Raw genomic sequence first — 19,164 nt, 5'->3', positions numbered from 1 at the left:
GCTATGTAAAAGATATTTCAGAGCGGTTTTGATTGTGCAATGATTCTCTACACTATACTTGCTTGTTTTGTCACATAAACTAAATATAAAATATGAACGCTCAAAACCATTTATAAGGGGAAGTAAACAATGTGCCTTCCAATGATGAGAGTGGCGAGTCAGCTTCTTCACACAGTCCTTTACATATGCATGAGAGAAGATAGGTCTAGCAATAACCCCAGCTAGCAGGCAGAGGGACATACTGTACGACAACTGTGTACCAGTGTTGCCAGATACTATTGACACTTTCCTGCCCAATGCACAAAAAAGTAACATTTTTGCCAGCCCAATGACAAAACTAATGTTTGTAAAACTGCCCAATCTGGCGAAACTGCTGTAAACCCTGGAACCACCGAACACGCCTTGAATGACAGACACAGCAAGACACTCTCAGAAACAGCAAGCCTGCATGGGATTTCCAAAAGCAAGTGAACATATTCAAGTGAACGTATACCACCTATACCTCAATTCTATCCACAACATTCTATCTCTGTGGGAAATCCCTTACTGTAAGATTCATTCAGCTAGAGGGGAGATTACTATTTGTAGTGTGGTTTGACACAGTGGGTTACACAAATATAAAAAGCTGTCCTACTTGCTCTCCGAGATTCCTGTGATGTCGTTAGTGGCGTAGAGATTGCCAAACAACATGCCACAGAGGAGCTCGACGAGGCTGTTTTTTGTTTGTGGTGTGTGTATGTGATTTATTGTGACAGTTGGCTAGGTGTGCTTGGCAGAGGCGTTTGGTGACTGTGTTTGGTGAAGGACATAACCAAGTAGGTGAACTCTCTCTGTTCAATTCTCTCCATGTCTCTGTATCTCTCTTTGTTTTTGTTGTGTGTGTGTGTGTGTGTGTGAGTATGTTCTCTCTCTGTCTGTTGTGTTGTGAGAGGGGGAGGCGGGCCACTGGCTTGCCATATAATTGAACCTGATAAATGTAGTGGTTTCCTGTGGTGGGGCAGAGAGCTAGCTAGTGGCTGTAGGCAGTGTGAAAGCAATGCCAGATGAGGTGTGAATTGTGAACCAAAGGGAACACATGAGAGTTTCACACATCGCAGAGAGATGGAAAGTGAAAGAGATAAGAGTGTGAGAGAGAGAGAAATCAAGAAGAAATAAAAGGAGACAGCCAATAAGAGGAGAGGGCGAAAAAGGGGTCGTTGACAGACAACGAATCGGAAACCTTGTCGTGTCTGCTTAACAGTGAATGGTTGCCTCTTCAGATTTGTCCATTTTCACCTGGCAAAGATGGACAAGGGCAGCATGGGCCCCAAGAAGACTTTCGTGTCCACTTTTCGGATGGATTTTAAGCCTGCCGCCCCTCAGTTTGTGTTGAAGGGGATCAAGAATGAGCTGGAGGACAGGGACACTGCTCAGGGGGGTAGCAGAAAGCAGGGAACCATATCAACAGGTAAGGAATCCGTTTGAACTATTTTAAATAGTTTACTGTTGTCATCAAGCAAATATTTCTGGCTCTTGAAGAACGACGCTCAGACCTTCTTTAAAAATAGCATAGTGCTTTATCGTAGCAATGGGTGTAATTATTTTAGTCACCGTTTTGTAGTTATGTGGACGTTTTTGGGCATTGGTCCTATGTGAATCTCAGTGATTGAACTCTTTGCCCTGAAGAACAAGCAACTGACCCTCACTGATCATCCGAGACCTAATTAGCATATGATTCAGAGGCGTTTGCCTGACTCTTGAGGTAAGCAAGCCCCTCGACTAGTTATGGATGTTTGTTGTCATTATCCCAGAAGGCTCTTTTTTGTTTTGTTGATTTGACAATATCAACATGTTCAAAGGCATTTGTGTATCTATACAACTGAACCACATAACATTTTAGAATAATTCCAGTTATAATTATTACATGTTGAATGCATGAGCCTATTGCCAAAACATTGGTGACGTAAAATAAATACCACCTCTTCAGAGGTTCAAGCCAGCAAAGCTGCCTTATATTTAAATCTAAAAAGGATTACATTTGTTTGTTTTTTTCCCCAGCTGATCTACCCAACAAACAAAGAAAAATTAGAGACATTTTCTAATATTTATCAAAAATAAAAAACAACACCGTCCATGCTGTCAATCCAGCATGACTTCTGTCGCGTTCAAAACGACTGGAAACTCGGAACTGGGAAATCTCTGACTTCAGTGAGTTCAAGACAACTGTGAACTTGGGGGGAAAAAACAAGCTCCGACTGGGAAAATACGTTTTGAACGGGCATCCAAGTCAGGAACTCGGGGCTCTTTCTAGAGCTCCGACCTGAAGATCACCGAAGTCAGGATTCAACCTTGTTTTTTCTGAGTTCCCAGTTGTCTTGAAAGCTCCATAAATCAAGAGAATCCCAGAATTTGATGACGAAGTTTGATGACAAAATTTACCCACGAAGGACCGCTGCGCCACCTTCCTGTTCAAGTGACCACAGCACAACAAGGTTGTACAAAAATGTATTGTATGCTGCTGCATAAATGATGTAATATGCCAGGGAGATATGTATACTGTAGCTAAGAAAGTAATACAAAGTGTATGTTGTGTAGTAAGCAGTTAGTAGCCAAATTAGTCACCCTAATAATTTGATCCCTTTTCCCCTCATAATTTAGCCTACTCTTCTGACCATTGGTCGTGTGACTACCTACTGTATGCGGTGTCTCAGCCTGTGCTGCATGTTTTGTGCATTGTGTATTACGGGTCTCCTCCCGTGTCGTTCTACGAGGTTTACCCTCGCTCTTTTGTTTGGGTACATCCCAGTGTTTTGTATATGTGTTTGTTTTGGGTGTATTAAAAACCCAGATTATGTATTCCTGCACCTGTCTCCAAATCCTTTATACCAGCGTGACAGGTATATTTTCACCTCTTAACTTCGCCTACTGTTCCCGACTTGGTGGTGCACATTTAGCCTATAGCCTATTTTAGAGAAATGTCATCATCAAATATTTTAAAAGCTTTCATTGTCTGCTTATATGGCCCCTTTATTTATCCTACGGTCCTGACTTGGTGTACAGGGAGAACACTGTAAGAACGGCCCACGTTCAGAATTCTGTCGTTGTACATTTAAAAAGTGCTGAACAAATAGTTCTATTGACCATGTCTGTCCTAGCTCGCTCATTAATGTCTTAATCAAAATTACGGATTGCCTCTTATCCACTCGTCATCCCCTTATGCCATAGTTTGTACATCTCAATTTTCAGTAAAAACCACATTTGTTTAAGCAAGTCAGCCATATCAGCTATGTTTTTTAAAGGCAGTAAATGAGGCTGAATGAATTGTTTCGCTGCCAGACAAGGCTCAGCTGATAGCCAGGTGTAGCAGTGGCAAGGTGTTCAGACTGCTGTTGGGACTTTATGTAGACCCTAACAGTTTGTGGGCACCGTTTGTCACCTTTATAGTGCAATTAATGTATTGTTTAGTGTTGTGTTGTGTAGTGGCTTTGATGGCATTCATCACAATTTTTGGGGGAGTTGGCCCCATCAAAATGGACATGTTAAAATCACCACTGGATAGATCCCAAATTAATACAATCACTAGCATCAAAAAACCTTTTAAGCAATGAGGCTGAGGCAACAGATAAGAACGTTTAGCTTAAAATGTTGATAAACTATTAGGCTATTTTTTCACATTATAAGCACAGCAATGCGCACAGGGCAGTAGGCTATAAGCACAAATGTTCCATTACCAGGTAAACACCATTCTCAAATGTGATTATGCATGTAATGCTTTTATTATAAAGGTGCATTTTTATGGTGAAAATGATCTTCCCCAAACTTGAAACTCATGCGTTGTGTATGTATGCCAGTTAGGCTCTACACCCGTTGTAAAATGGATTAATGTCCTTCATTTTAAGAAGTTGATTAGCCACTTTAGATGTGATACGGGGCGGCAGGTAGCCTAGTGGTTAGAGCGTTGGACTTGTAACCGAAAGGTTTCAAGATTGAATCCCCGAGCTGACAAGCGGGACACTAATCTGGACGCTTATAAGAAATCACGCTATGCCCTCAAACAAACCATCAAACAGGCAAAGCGTCAATACAGGGCTAAGATTGAATTGTACTACACCGGCTCCGACGCTTGTCGGATGTGGCAGGGCTTGCAAACTTTTATGGACTACAAAGGTAAGCACAGCCGCGAGCTGCCCAGTGACACAAGCCTACCAGACGAGCTAAATAACTTCTATGCTCGCTTCGAGGCTAGCAACACTGAAGCATGCATGAGAGCATCAGCTGTTCCAGAAGACTGTGTGATCACGCTCTCTGTAGCCGATGTAAGACCTTCAAACAGGTCAACATTCACAAGGCCGCAGGGCCAGACGGATTACCAGGACGTGTGCTCCGAGCATGCGCTGACCAACTGGTAAGTGTCTTCACTGACATTTTCAACCTGTCCCTGACAAAGGCTGTAATACCAACATGTTTCGAGCAGACCACCATAGTCTCTGTGCACAAGAACACCAAGGTAACCTGCCTAAATGACTACCGACACGTAGCACTCACGTCTGTAGCCATGAAGTGCTTTGAAAGGCTGGTCATGGCTCACATCAACACCATTATCCCAGAAACTCTAGACCCACTCCAATTTGCATACCGCCCCAACAGATCCACAGATGATGCAATCTCTATTGCACTCCACACTGCCCTTTCCCACCTGGACAGAAGGAACACCTACGTGTTTTTTAATTATTTTTTTTTACTTCAGTTTATTTTAGTAAATACTTTAACTTTTTTTAGTTTTGATTTAGAATGGACCATTATCATGCACCTGTCTCGAAACAGGGGCAGGAGAAACATTTTTACTTCATCTATGCACTTAAATAGTGAATAGAGGATGCTTTTCCCGTGGTTCCTTTTCATGCCAGCCAGGTAGGCTATACTCCTGTTGTAAAGAGAAGCAATGTGCTTAATATTAGGAAAGTTGTGAAATAAATATAGTAGGCCTAGCTTATAAAAAGCTGATGGGATCCTCCTATTTTTAATAGAGGCCTTCTGTCTGTTTTCTCACACAATTGCATACCCTATTGAATTGCTTCGCAGCGTGTGTTTGATGAGATTTTCAATTACATTTGCATTGATGTCAGAGTGATTAGAGTGACAATAGAGTGCTGAGTACCAGGCAGTACAAGGAAGTTAGCAAGATTGGTAGGCTACTAATGACCATCAGCAGCATCAGAGCTTGGAGAAGCCTAATTATCGGGATTAAATGGTCACGTTGAATTTGACTGCCGTCATGACCACCAGTGTGACAGTAATAAGTCACCGTAACAGCCCTAGATGTGTGCACCTAAAAGTTGGATGCGATCCGCCAACCAAATCCCAAAGAAGGAGACGATGAGACAGGAGAGAGGATGTGAGAAGTAGGCAATTGCGATCTTCCACCCCCCCCCCCCAAAAGTTATAATATGAATTGCTATCTTCCCATAGTCAATCACCCATGTAATGTGACACTTTTCAGATATCAACTCAAAGAGAAGAGTCTCCACTGAAAAGGGTGAGTTGATCCATTGACAACTGCTTGGCTTCCAGTCAGATTTAGAATAACAAGTATCAAGACAAAGGCCCTCCTATTCGCATGTGTTTCATTGAACACTTAAAGTACCAAGAACAAGTCAAACTTTACCCAACTTGAAATATGCTTCAAACTGGCAGGTTGCATGCTTTGCAAAAAGAGTTGAGCTCAGTGATGTAATGTTAACCACTCGTTGTCTCTGCCTCTTCCAGGTCCCCTGCTGGAGTTTCTTGACCCCCAAGAGCAGTTGGAAGTGCGGGTGGGAGGGCAGGCCAGACTCCACTGTGCCTTCAGGAGCTGCAGTGTTCCTGTGGCTTCCTGCTGGATCTACAACAGAGAGCAGGTCTGGGTTGAATTGGCCAGGGGTCAGAAATAAGGCTGTATGGCTTTATCATATCTATTGTTGATACTTTAAATAAATGTACAACTTTTCACAGATTAAGTTAAATGTTTTACTTCTCAAAACATCTGGGACTAGTTTACCGGACTCAGATTAAGTCTAGTCCTGGATTAAACACCAATCTCAAATGCATTTTAGTCCAAGAATAGGTTTATTCTGTCTCTTCTCCCTCTACGCAGGTGGTTGCAGGCAGGCCGAGGACTCGTGTAGAGAGCAGTGACACTGACAGCAGTGTGGAGATATCTCAGGCTTGTCCGGACGATGTGGGTACATACACTATATTGGTGCGGAATCGCAGGGGCTTGGCTCAGCACACAGTCACCCTCAGTGTTATCGGTGAGTATCCTGGGGCGTGTTCATGATCACTAAAGTTTCAACCGTTCAATAAACTAGGGTCATATTCATTAGGCACCAAATGAAAGAAAACGTACTTAAACAGAGAGGGACTAGCTGATATCCAGCTAGTCCCTCTCTGTTTTAGTTTTTTGTTGCAAAACATTTTGCTACAGTGTACACTAATGAATACGACCCTGCCTCATCCCAATTGACAATTATTGCTAATAGATTGCATTACCACAACATAATACCAATGAGCCTCGATTCTGCTCCTGGAAAGACACAGAACAAGACGAGATGGTTACTCACACGTAACAATTCCAAGAATAGTCCTGCTAGTAAACTCAATGTCAACGAACCCTACAGTTCAGGGAATGTGTCTTCATCTTGAATAGTCTTGTTCAGGGTGAAGCAGGAAAAGTTCACAGCTGCTGACCTCGACTACGTCAAAAGAGGTTATGCATTTGGTCTCTCGGAGCTCAGTTGCTTCCATCTAAAGTTGACCATGGGTCCTCTTCCAAAAGTTTTAAATGGCTTCCTTCCTTCCTTTCCTACATTGAGGTATCATTACTGCTCTAACATGACTGAACTAATGAGTTAAGTAAAGTATTAGGAAACCACATCTAACTTGGGCCCTGTTCCAATTCTATACCACATCTACCTTGGATCCTGTTCCAATGCTTTCAAATGGCATCCTTCCTTAGGAATCCAAATCCACCACACCAGTCATGTCAGATCAGTGCTTTCAAAAGGAAGCAAATGTAATCTCACAGGCTCTGTGTTTGTCTCCCTGTCTTCTCAGACCGGCCTCACCCTCCGGCATCTAGTCCCATGGTCTCCCAGCTCTCCTCCTGCTCCCTGGTCCTGTCATGGTCGGGGCCCAGCTATGACGGGGGCACTGCCGTCACAGGCTACACGGTGGAGGTGAGACGAGAAGGCACTGAGAAGCCTGAGGACTGGACTGAGGTGACGACCCATTGCAAGAACACCTCGTACCGGATCCGCTCGGTCCTGGAGCCCCTGGGGGAGTACCGCTTTCGCGTTCGGGCCTACAATTTGGCAGGTGTCAGTGAGCCGAGTGAGGTGTCAGACTGTGTCAAGATGGACACCAGAGGTTGGTGGAAATTGATTTTCTCCAAACAGTGACTTTGATGATTACTACAAGTTTAGCTCTTAAAACAGTTGTTGATCTGATTGGTTGTCTGTCTATTGGTTTATCCTTTAAATGTCTCGTATCTACATTCTGTTGAATTCAACTACACATATACTGTACAGTAGTTCTTGTTGACTAATCTTGATTCTGTGCTTTTGAAGGTGAGCCAAAAGAGGAATCCCAATCGTATGTGACTGTCACCATTGACACCACGCACAAAGTCAAGGATCATTACAATGTGCATGAGAAGCTGGGAGTGTAAGCATTAGATGGTCACTCACTCAGTATATTGACTCATTGCTGAACTGGGTTGTGTTCAGTTGGCATGAAACGGAACAAAACTGTCCAAAACTGAAGTACTATCTGGGTTGTATTAATTTGTGCTCATCATAGCAAACGAAAAGCGACAATGAGTGTTCTCATTGGACAAGTTCAGGTATTCCCTACCAGTTTTGTTACGTTTTCTTCTGTTTGGTGTCTAGTTAATATGACCATGAACTTGTCGATTTTCATTTTCTGTAGCGACACATTTTAAAACGTTTTGCTACTGTGTGTCCTAATGAACACAACCCTGCTAACTGCCTATTGGAACCTCAACAGGGGGAAGTTTGGCCAGGTGTTCAGGCTGAGTCACAAGGAGACAGGTCAGGTGTGTGCAGGGAAGTTCTACCGGGCCCATAGCTCCAAGGCGAAGGCTGTGGCGCGCAGAGAGATCGAGCTGATGAACTGTCTCCACCACCCCAAGCTGGTGCAGTGCCTCGGGGCCTATGACACCCGCTCCGAAATCATCATGGTGATGGAGTAGTAAGCACAGCCAGTTCCAATCATTAAGATTATTCTAGGAGTACAATTGCATTGATGTCTTTACTGAGTTTCCATTACAATATAATGTGTGCATGTCAATATATGTGCATGTTTATAGTGTGTTTCTCTTCTCTTCTGCACTTTCCTGGAGATAGGATTGAGGGCCACTGCATGTAGCCTGGTACCTAGATCTCCTATGGTTTTTGTCATTGCCAAGTTTGGACTTGGCAAAACCACACAAACAGATCTGGGACCAGGCTACACGGCTGTTGAGAGATCTACATTGTTTACATTGAACGTGCATATGCAAGGGATCAGTCTAATAATGGGCTTGTATCATTGAGGCCTATCCAATCCTCTAGAGCTATAGGATCTATGGATTGGTTTGACATGAGGACCTTGGTCTTCCTTATACATCTCTAGCATTGCCGGCGGGGAACTGTTTGAGCGCATCGTGGACGACAACTTTGAGCACACGGAGCCTACCAGCGCACGCTACATGCAACAGCTCCTGGAGGGCATGCAGTACATCCACCGGCAGAACATTGTCCACTTGGACCTCAAGCCAGAAAACATTGTGTGTGTGGACACCACGGGCACGCGGATTAAGATCATCGACTTTGGCCTGGCAGCCAAGCTGGGTGAGTGGGTTTGGAGTAGAGACTAATAGTATTTTCAAACTATCGTGCTGACCCGAACGTTATTTTGCTACTTTCCTGGCTCAGATATTTTGTTTGCACAGTACCGCTTGGCTGAGCTCAACTCAGTAGTGTAAAAAGGGTCTTCATAGTGTCCTGCAGATACAAGGGCCATGTGCAGTAGGGGACAATGTTGTGGGACGTTCAAAATCAGGTCAAAATACATTTTGCGTAGAACAGACCTACAGTGCCTTCAGAAAGTATCACACCCCTTGACTTTTTCCATATTTTGTTGTGTTACAGTCTGAATTTAAAATTGATTACTTGGTGTTTTTTGGCACTGGCCTACATACAATACCCCATCATGTGGAATTATGTTTTAAAAAATGACACTGAACCAAAATATAAACGCCACATGTACAGTGTTGGTCCCATGTTTCATGAGCTGAAATAAAACATCCCAGAAAGGTTCCATATGCACAAAAAGCTTATTTCTTATATTGTGCGCAATTTGTTAACATCCCTGTTAGTGAGCGTTTCTCCTTTGCCAAGATGTTCCACCCACCTGACAGGTGTGGCATATCACAAAGTTGATTAAACAACATGATCATTACACAGGTGCACCTTGCAGTGAGGACAATAAAAGGTCACTCTAAAATGTGCAGTTTTGCCACACAACACAATGCCACAGATGTATCAAGATTTGAGGGAGCGTGCAACTGGCATGCTAACTGAAGGAATGTCCACTAGAGCTGTTGCCAGAGAATTGAATGTTCATTTCTCTACCATTTATAAATGTAAATTTGTATGCACAGAGATACCGTAACGAGATCCTGAGGCCAATTGTCGTGCCATTCATCCATCGCCATCACCCCATGTTTCAGCATGATAATGCATAGCCCCATGTCGCAAAGATTTGTCGCATGCTGAAAATGTCATAGTTCTTCCATGGCCTGCATACTTACCAGACATGTCACCAATTGAGCATGTTTGGGATGCTCTGGATCAACATGTACGACAGCGTGTTCCAGTTCGCATCGATATCCAGCAACCTAACACAGCCATTGAAGAGAAGTGGGACAACATTCCACAGGCCACACCAGATACTGACTGGTTTTCTGATCCACGCCCCTACATTTTTAACATATGTGACCATCAGATGCATATCTATATTCCCAGTCATGTGAAATCCATAGATTAGGGCCTAATAAATGTATTTCAATTGACTGATTTTCTTATATGAACTGTAACTCAGTAAAATCTTTAAAATTGTTCCATGTTGTGTTTATATTTGTTCAGTGTCATTAAAAATGAAAAGCTGAAATGTCTTGAGTCAATAAGTATTCAACCCCTTTCTTATGGCAAGCCTAAGTAAGTGCAGGAGTAAAAATTTGCTTAACAAGTCACATAATAGGTTGCATGGACTCACTCTGTGTGCAATAAGTGTTCAACAGGACTTTTTTTAAAGACTACCTCATCTCTGTACACTACACATTCAATTATCTATAAGGTCCCTCAGTCGAGCAGCGAATTTCAAACACAGATTTAAGCAGGTTTTCCAATGCCTCGCAAAGAAGGGCACTTATTGGTAGATGGGGAAAAATATAAAAAATATGACATTGAATATCCCTTTGAGCATGGTGAAGTTATTAATTCCACTTTGGATGGTGTATCAATACACCCAGTCACTACAAACATACAGGCGTCCTTCCTAACTCAGTTGCCAGAGAGGAAGGAAACTGCACAGAGAAGAGTCTTGGTGGTTCTAAACTTATTCCATTTAAGAATGGAGCCACTGTGTTCTTGGAGACCTTCAATGTTGCAAACATTTTTGGTACCCTTCCCCAGATCTGTGCAGCAACACAATCCTGTCTCTGAGCTCTACGGTCAATTCCTTCGACCTCGTGACTTGGTTTTTGCTCTGACACGCACTGTCAACTGTGACAGGTGTGACAGGTGTACATAGACAGGTGTGTGCCTCTCCAAATCACGTCCAATCAATTCAATTTACCACAGATGGATTTGTAGAAACAGCTCAAGGATGATCAATGGAAACAGGATGCACCTGAGCTCAATTTCGAGTCTCATAGCAAAGGGTCTAAGGACTTATGTAAATTAAGTTTTTCTGTTTTTATTTGTAATAAATTTGCAAACATTCCCCAAAACCTGTTTTCACTTTGTTCTCACTCTGTTTTCATTATGGGGTATTGTGTGTGGATTGAGGAACAGTAGTTTTATTTAAACCATTTTAGAATAAGGCTGTAATGAAACAAAATGTGGAAAAAGTGAAGAGGTCTGAATGCTTTCCGAATGCACTGTATCTAGATATGTAAAATCGCTGGACAGGAATTTTTTGACAACAGCTTGCCCATGTAATGGACACACGCAGAGGAGGCTGGTGGGAGGAGCTATATGACAGACTCATTGTAATGGCTGGAATGGAATGAATGCTAACGGACCTACCAATCGTTTTTTAAGTATTGAAACCAAACCATATGGATATGAATGAAAAGTATTTGAATAAACATGAAAATGTGAATGTAGGAAGCGAACATAATTTCAAATAGGCTACATGTAATATAAAACAGCCTATAAACACTATAAATAGGTCAGAAGCCAGACAGGGAGATTAAGAAGGAACGATAAATGAATTATTTATGGTATATTATTTAAATTATTTGAAGGCTATAGCCTACAAGGAAATACATTGTGAATCATTTGCGAGTGCGACTCAATATCGTGGAAGGGACATAAAGTGCGCAGCATTAAACCCCATTTCGTTGTATTAAATCATTATAGTCTATAAATTGCGCATATAGGCTGCGACTTACTTAGAATTAAATACAAATTCACCGAAAAATGACCTTATTTGTGCATTTGAATTCATTTTTAGAATTCATTTTTAGAAACACGAGTTTGGCCAGACTGTGGCTTCAGGCTCATGCAATGGTGCATGGAGAGCCAGCCAGGAGCAGAGAATATCCTCTCTACACTTGCAGGTCCACTCGGGATGCTAAACACCCTTTTGGCCATTCTTGCCAGGCTGGGCAGAGATGCAGTTGTTTAATATATATATAGGCAAGCCTAAAGGTTTTTAGGCCAAATAACCCAATCAAAACGGAAATCTCATTGAACGTGGGGATAGGCCAGGCCAATTGGGACAAAATAAATGATGGCCTATTGTATAGATAATAGAATGAAAATGAAAGAAACGTTTAAGAGATCAGATTCTTAGTTTAGAAATACTTTGCTACTATTATGCAGTTATCTACCCAAATCGTTCATTTCTTTTTGCATGTGCACGTAGTAAGTACACCATGTACACCACTACACTTTTGGGATAAGTGTCTTTTCAGATTCCATAATGATTATTTACAGTTGAAGTCAGAAGTTTACATACACTTAGGTTGGAGTCATTAAAACTTGTTTTTCAACCACTCCACACATTTCTTGTTAACAAACTACAGTTTGGGCAAGTCGGTTAGGACATCTACTTTGTGTATGACATAAGTCATTTTTCCAACAATTGTTTACAGACAGATCATTTCCCTTATAATGTACTGTTTACATACACCAAGTTGACTGTGCCTGACTGTGCCTTTAAACAGCATCTACTTTGTGTCATGCACAAAGTAGATGTCCTAACCGACTTGCCAAAACTATAGTTTAACAAGAAATGTGGGAGTGGTTGAAAAACGAGTTTTAATGACTCCAACCTAAGTGTATGTAAACTTCCGACTGCAACTGTAGGTATTTGTAGTTGTCACATATTCTAAGTCAGAACCATCCAAAGTAGTGATGCTAGTCGGGCGGGCGGGAGCAGGCAGTGATCGGTTGAAGAGCATGCATTTAGTTTTACTAGCATTTAAGAGCAGTTGGAGGCCGCGGAAGGAGTGTTGTATGGCAGTGAAGCTCGTTTGGAGGTTTGTTAACAGTGTCCAAAGGGCCAGAAGTATACAGAATGGTGTTGTCTGCGTAGAGTTGGATCAGAGAATCACCAGCAGCAAGAGCGACATCATTGATATATACAGAGAAAAGAGTCGGCCCGAGAATTGAACCGTGTGGCACCCCTATAGAGACTGCCAGAGGTCCGGACAACTGGCCCTCCGATTTGACGCACTGAACTCTATCTGAGAAGTCGTTGGTGAATCAGGCGAGGCAGTCATTTGAGAAACCAAGGCTATTGAGTCTGCCGATAAGAATGCAGTGATTAACAGAGTCGAAAGCCTTGGCCAGGTTGATGAAGACGGCTGCACAGTACTGTCTTATCGATGGCGGTTATGATATCGTTTAGGACCATTGAGCATGGCTGAGGTGCACCCATGACCAGCTTGGAAACCAGATTGCATAGCGGAGAAGGTACGGTGGGATTCGAAATGATCGGTGATCTGTTTGTAAACTTTAGAAAGGCAGGGCAGGATGGATATAGGTCTGTAACAGTTTGGGTCTAGAGTGTCTACCCATTTGAAGAGGGGGATGACCGCGGCAGCTTTCCAATCTTTAGGGATCTCAGACAATACGAAAGAGAGGTTGAACAGGCTAGTAATAGGGGTTGCAACAATTGTGGCGGATCATTTTAGAAAGAGGGTCCACATTGTCTAGCCCAGCTGATTTGTAGGGGTCCAGATTTTGCAGCTCTTTCAGAACATCATCTATCTGGATTTAGTTGGAGAAGTGGGGGGGGGGGGGGACAACGACGACTTGGGCATGTTGCTGCAGGGGGTGCAGAGCTGTTGGCCGGGGTAGGGGTAGCTAGGTGGAAAGCATGGCCGGACGTAGAAAAATGCATATTGAAATTCTCGATTATCGCGGATTTATTGGTGGTGACAGTGTTTCCTAGCCTCAATGCAGTGGGCAGCTGGGAGGAGATGCTCTTACTCTCCATGGACTTTACAGTGTCCCAAAACATTTTGGAATTAGTGCTACAGGATGCAAATTTCTGTTTGAAATTGTTAGCCTTTGCTTTCCTAACTGACTGTGTATATTGGTTCCTGACTTCCCTGAAAAGTTGCATATCGCAGGGGCTATTCGATGCTAATGTAATACGCAACAGGATGTTTTTGTGCTGGTCAAGGGCAGTCAAGTCAGGAGTGAAACAGGGGCTATATCTGTTCTTAGTTCTACATTTTTTGAATGGGGCATGCTTATTTAAGATGGAGAGGAAAGCACTTTTAAAGAATAACCAGGCATCCTCTACTGACGGGATGATGTCAATATCCTTCCAGGATACCCGGGCTAGGTCCATTAGAAAGGCATGCTCGCTGAAGTATTTTAGGGAGCGGTTGACAGTGATGAGGGGTGATCGTTTGACCGTGGACCCATTACGGACACAGGCAATGAGGCAGTGATCGCTGAGATCCTGGTTGAAGACAGCAGAGGTGTATTTGGAGGGCAAGTTGGTCAGGTTGATATCTATGAGGGTGCCCATGTTTACGGATTTAGGGTTGTACCTGGTAGGTTCCTTGGATAATTTGTGTGAGATTGAGGGCATCTATCTTAGATTGTAGGGCGGTCGGGGTGTTAAGCATATCCCAGTTTAGGTTACCTAACAGTATGAACTCTGAAGATAGATGGGGGGGAAAACAATTCACATATGGTGTCCAGGGCACAGCTGGGGCTTAGGGGGTTCTATAACAAGCGGCAACTGTGAGACTTATTTCTGTAAAGGTGGATTTTTAAAAGTGGAAGCTCGAACTGTTTGGGCACAGACTCTCTTGCTCTTGATCTTAGTAAGTCACCTTGATTTAGCATCTGTGTGTTTTTATCAATTTCAATATGAAACTCCATGACAGTAGCTAAAGCAAGCGGCTATTAGCAGCACACAAGTAGACTACAAATGCATGCTGGGGCGGGCATGCCCTGAGCTCAGTTGTGAACTGAGGTTACCAGAGCGGGAGAGAAGGCCTATGCACCAGCCTTCGGTCATCTCGCTCCACGCTCCAGTCAAATTGGGCACCCTCCGCTCCTCGCTCACATACTCTGCTGGGCACACACTATCAGCAGAGGGGCAGAGGTTAGTAAACAGGAAAGGGTAGTCCACATATCCTGCAGCTACACTGGCTAGCATCGCTTGTCAGCAGATGCATGCATGGGCACTACCCTACCTGCTATCCAGTACCAACTACCCTTTTTCGTTTTTTGCATTCTGATATCCACTATCCATTTTTATTTTTGGATTTCACTACTGGACATTGGGAGAGCATAACTCTTGAGATGCATGCTGCCATCCTTTTATGTATTATTGTCTATGTATTTTGTTTTACTGTAAAGTATACTGTATTTAGATGTGTTATTCACTTTGAGTTTATTCCATTGGGATTTGATCCGCTCTGTACAGAGATGGATGAAAAACCTTAAACACAATGGGCATGTTACAGGTCATCTTTATTACAGGCTTGCTGCGCAATTGACCAGATCTCACAATACCACATTAACATGACACAGCAGTCTCCTGAGACTGCAATAAAGAGAACATGGAATATGGCCGGTATCAATGTAATAACCTTGACCAGCATGTTTCTCAACTGTTTTCCTCTCCAATACAGAGCCTGGTATTCCACTGATGGTGATGCATGGGACGCCTGATTTTGTGGCCCCAGAGGTGATCAGCTACGAGCCGGTAGGGCTGGCCACTGACATGTGGAGCATCGGAGTCATCTGTTTCATCTTGTGAGTTATGAACAGGCCCACCGACTTGCTTCTATTCAAGTACACCAGGGTCCCGTGTTCAGTTTGCAACATTGTGCCTTATTGAACATGGTCAAGCGTAAGTTCTTTTGCGGCAAAGCTTGCCTTTACTGCCATCTGCTGGCTATAGAAATATAACAAATGGTGCCCCATAGGAATGGTTCAATAAACACATACAATGGGCAATGTGACCCTGCTTCTCTGCTGCCTCCCAGGCTGAGCGGTGAGTTGCCCTTCCAAGGTAACAGTGACGCAGAGACCCTGAGCCTGGTGACGGCCGCCCACTATGAGTTTGACCAGGAAAGCTTCGAGGACATCTCGGACCAGGCTAAAGACTTCATCACCTCTCTGCTCAAGAAAGACACAAGGTTTGTGTCGCCTACTGTCTAGATGTTGGCTGACTGGATTGCTGCTTGCTGGCATCCATATTGTCTTATGCACTGGGGACACGTGTACATGCGTGCCTGCACGTTTAGTCTGTCAGGTTAGATTTAAACTCCACTAAAATGTTCTCCTTAGCGAAACATTACTGACACTTGCTTAGCTACGACCTCTGACACGCACCCAAATTCTGTGGAGACCTGCGGTGAAGTCACAGAGCCTCTATGGAGTAAATCTAGTGGAGTATAAATCCAAAGAAATGGCTAACAATATACTACTGGAGTTGGAGCAGGTTATTCTGTGTTGTGCTTGCAACTGAGTGTGAAACCAAGCGAGAAATGGTATAATGGTGTGCTCTTGCCCCTCCCCAAACCCTGACCCCGTCTTCAGGTGCAGGCTGTTGTGTGACGAGGCCCTGGCCCACCCCTGGATGGCCTCTTTTACCCTTCTGGTCCGCCGGCCCACCAAGTCCCTCAAGAAGGACAAGATTCGACGTTTCTTGGCCAAGCGCAGATGGAAGGTATATCCATATTACCTTACACAATTCAATTCTACGTCTCATTCCATTTCAAACGTTTTCTGCCCTAATGAACACATCCCTGGCCCCATACGGTATGTGCTGAAGCCAACTCTTCAATTGTTATCATGTCCAGCCATACAAACATTTTTGGCACGACTATGAACAGAGGAGTGAGTTAAAGCAAACATACTGGGCCAGCAGGCTAACTCAGTGAAAGAACCAACAAGGGGTCTGTTAATAGCGTCTCATTGATTCATATGGCAGACGCCTGGTTCTCAGTGATGTATGTGGTGTTTTACCTCTCTCCATAACTATAGACAACAGGCAAGGCTGTCCTGGCACTGCAGAGGATGGCCAACCTTACCAACGGACCTGACTCTCCTGGCAGCCCTGGGGAGGGTAAGAGACACATCCATTGACCATCTAGGGCTCAATGTCAGTGTTTTGCCTTTTTAATGTTAAATCACCTTCTGAAAAGTGGTACTCTCCCTGGTAGTGTGCTCCTGTTTATTAACCTTTGTTGGAAGATGATAGTATTATTTTCCCTCTCTCCTCACCCCACCCAGAGGCTAGCTGGAGCCCGGCGGCAGAGCAGGCCATCCAGAACCTGGATCAGGAGCTGCAGAGCGAACCCCGCTTCCAGCAGGTCCTAAGGGACACCAGCCAGCCCCGGGGATCTACCGCCCGCCTGGCCTGTCGCGTCCAGGGTACGTTTGGTTGGAAGCTTAATCAAGAGCAGTGGTTGGGGCCAATTCGAATTGAAGTCAATTCAGGAAGTAAACAGATTCAATAATTGAAAAAAATGTAATCTATTTCCAATGACTTCTCAATAAATGGAAAAGGAGAAGATATTTTCAAAAGTGTTTCCATTTTGGAATTTTCAATTCAAATCATTCCAATTTGAGCGACTTCAATTAGATTTGACCTCAACCACATTTGCTACACACGATCAATGAGAGCACTCTGTGCTCAGGGTGACCCTTGTGACCTAAAACAGTTTAATGTTAACCCTGGTCTCATGTTGCTTGTTATTGTAACCTTAGTTTTCCGTCGCTCGTCATTTGAACCCGTCACTCACCATTTTAACCCTATTTCCGTCACTCACCCGTTGAACCATTGTCTCGCCGTGTGGCTTGTCATTTCAACCCTTCTCGCCCTTTCACTCACCATTTTAACCCTGGTCTCTCCCCGTCACAGGCTACCCCGAGCCGGAGGTGGTGTGGTTTAAGGATGAGGAGCCCGTGGAGTCATCTTCGAGGGTCACCATGGGGTACGACGGCATGTGTGAGCTGGTCCTGACTGACCTGGGACCTGCCGACTCTGGGGTTTACAAGTGCAGAGCCACCAACGACCTAGGGGAGGCACTGTGCTCGGCCAAACTTACCGTGGAACTGTAGCCTGAAAACACAAAACAACTACATCCCTAATCTCCACCTATTTCCCCAAAGTGTGCACTTTCCGTTATGGATTTAACAATGGTGGAAACTCCCTAGTAGCCGATGATAACACCAATCCAATGTTTTGAATCCATAAACGGGAAGTGTACACTTTGGGAGAAGGGTGCGGAATCGGGATGTAGCCTACAATCAATGTTGGGGAAGCTACTCTGAAAAGATAGTTTGGTAAACTACCAATTACTTCACACTGGAAGAAGTTAAGCTACAAATTGCAAGAACCGATCACTCTTGTTATGATTGTGTAATTTGTCCTATTAAGCACAAAAAACAAACGTGTCAACTGAGAATTAGACAGGTCTGATGTCAAAAAAGAAAGGAAATTGCCTACTTCACCCATATTTTAGCAAAAATAAATAGTGTAGTAGTTAGCTAAATGGCAAAAAAAGTAATTAACTGCTGAAACCACTAACACGATTTTAATTTAGCTTAACTACTACCAAGCTACTGCAAAATATAGTTTAATTAGCAATTGAACTACAATGCAATCTAGAAGGTGACCTTGGTCTAAAATGTGTAATTGTTGTGAACTGCTCTGAGGTGGAAGAACTGAACCAGTGAAAGCAAATTCCAGGATGTTCATTAGGACACTGTACAGAGATCTGTTTTCATGCCATTTCTTTGTTGTTACTTTTTCTGTTTTTTTGACCCTGGGATAGATTGACCACTGTCGGGCATGTTTCTTTCCCATCTCCTATGACTTCTGGTCATTGCAAGATGTAGGAGGGATGAGAAGGCCACTTTAGACTTGAGATATGGTCATTGTTAAACTGTCCATGGATGTCAAGGGTGGCTCAAAAACAATAGAATACACAATGGGCTGAACTGAGGTCTAAAAAAGTAACAGTAAGGGCAAACTAAGAAATGACAAGTGCACAAGGATGGGTAAATTCACCATTGCATGTTGATTTTCTCATGACTTCCAGACAGTAAACTGTTCCTCATTGGTGCCTCTCACAGCTAGAAGCATACGAAGGGTGTAGAAAGTTCAAACCACACCACTTTCCATTCATTTTATTTGATACACTAACTTTCAATACCAACAAAGTACAATCCTTTACCCAACCCTTTGACTGTTTCCACATTTTGTTACAGCCCGAATTTAAAAATGGATTAAATGTAGATTATTTTTGTCACTGGACTACACACAATACCCCATAATGTCAGTGGAATTCTGTTTTTATAAATGTTAACAAACTAATGAAAAGCTGAAATGTCTTAAGTATTCAACCCCTTTGTTATAGCAAGCCTAAATAAG

General features: G+C 43.3%; 1 protein-coding gene across 2 annotated transcripts; it reads left to right on the top strand.

Annotated features, from left to right (window-relative positions):
• The first annotated feature begins 666 nt into the window (after window positions 1-666).
• Window positions 667-18,763, top strand: LOC115161360 (myosin light chain kinase, smooth muscle). 2 transcript variants are annotated; one of them, XM_029712297.1, is made up of 15 exons: window positions 667-815; window positions 1,241-1,447; window positions 5,480-5,515; window positions 5,746-5,876; window positions 6,113-6,269; window positions 7,072-7,383; window positions 7,584-7,680; window positions 8,023-8,226; window positions 8,650-8,867; window positions 15,410-15,533; window positions 15,767-15,919; window positions 16,323-16,452; window positions 16,770-16,851; window positions 17,019-17,159; window positions 17,650-18,763. In XM_029712297.1, coding segments are annotated over exons 1-15 (2,193 nt in total). In that variant the 5' UTR covers window positions 667-814; the 3' UTR covers window positions 17,850-18,763. The 2 variants fall into 2 exon arrangements, with proteins under 2 accessions (XP_029568157.1, XP_029568166.1); XM_029712306.1 differs by having other exon boundaries at window positions 668-815; window positions 1,260-1,447.
• Window positions 18,764-19,164: the final 401 nt, after the last annotated feature.

This window comes from Salmo trutta, chromosome 2 (genome assembly GCF_901001165.1).
Source record: "Salmo trutta chromosome 2, fSalTru1.1, whole genome shotgun sequence".
NCBI classification, from domain to species: Eukaryota; Metazoa; Chordata; class Actinopteri; order Salmoniformes; family Salmonidae; genus Salmo; species Salmo trutta.
Note: the sequence above shows the minus strand (reverse complement) of the source record. Positions and strands in the feature narration are given on the sequence as shown.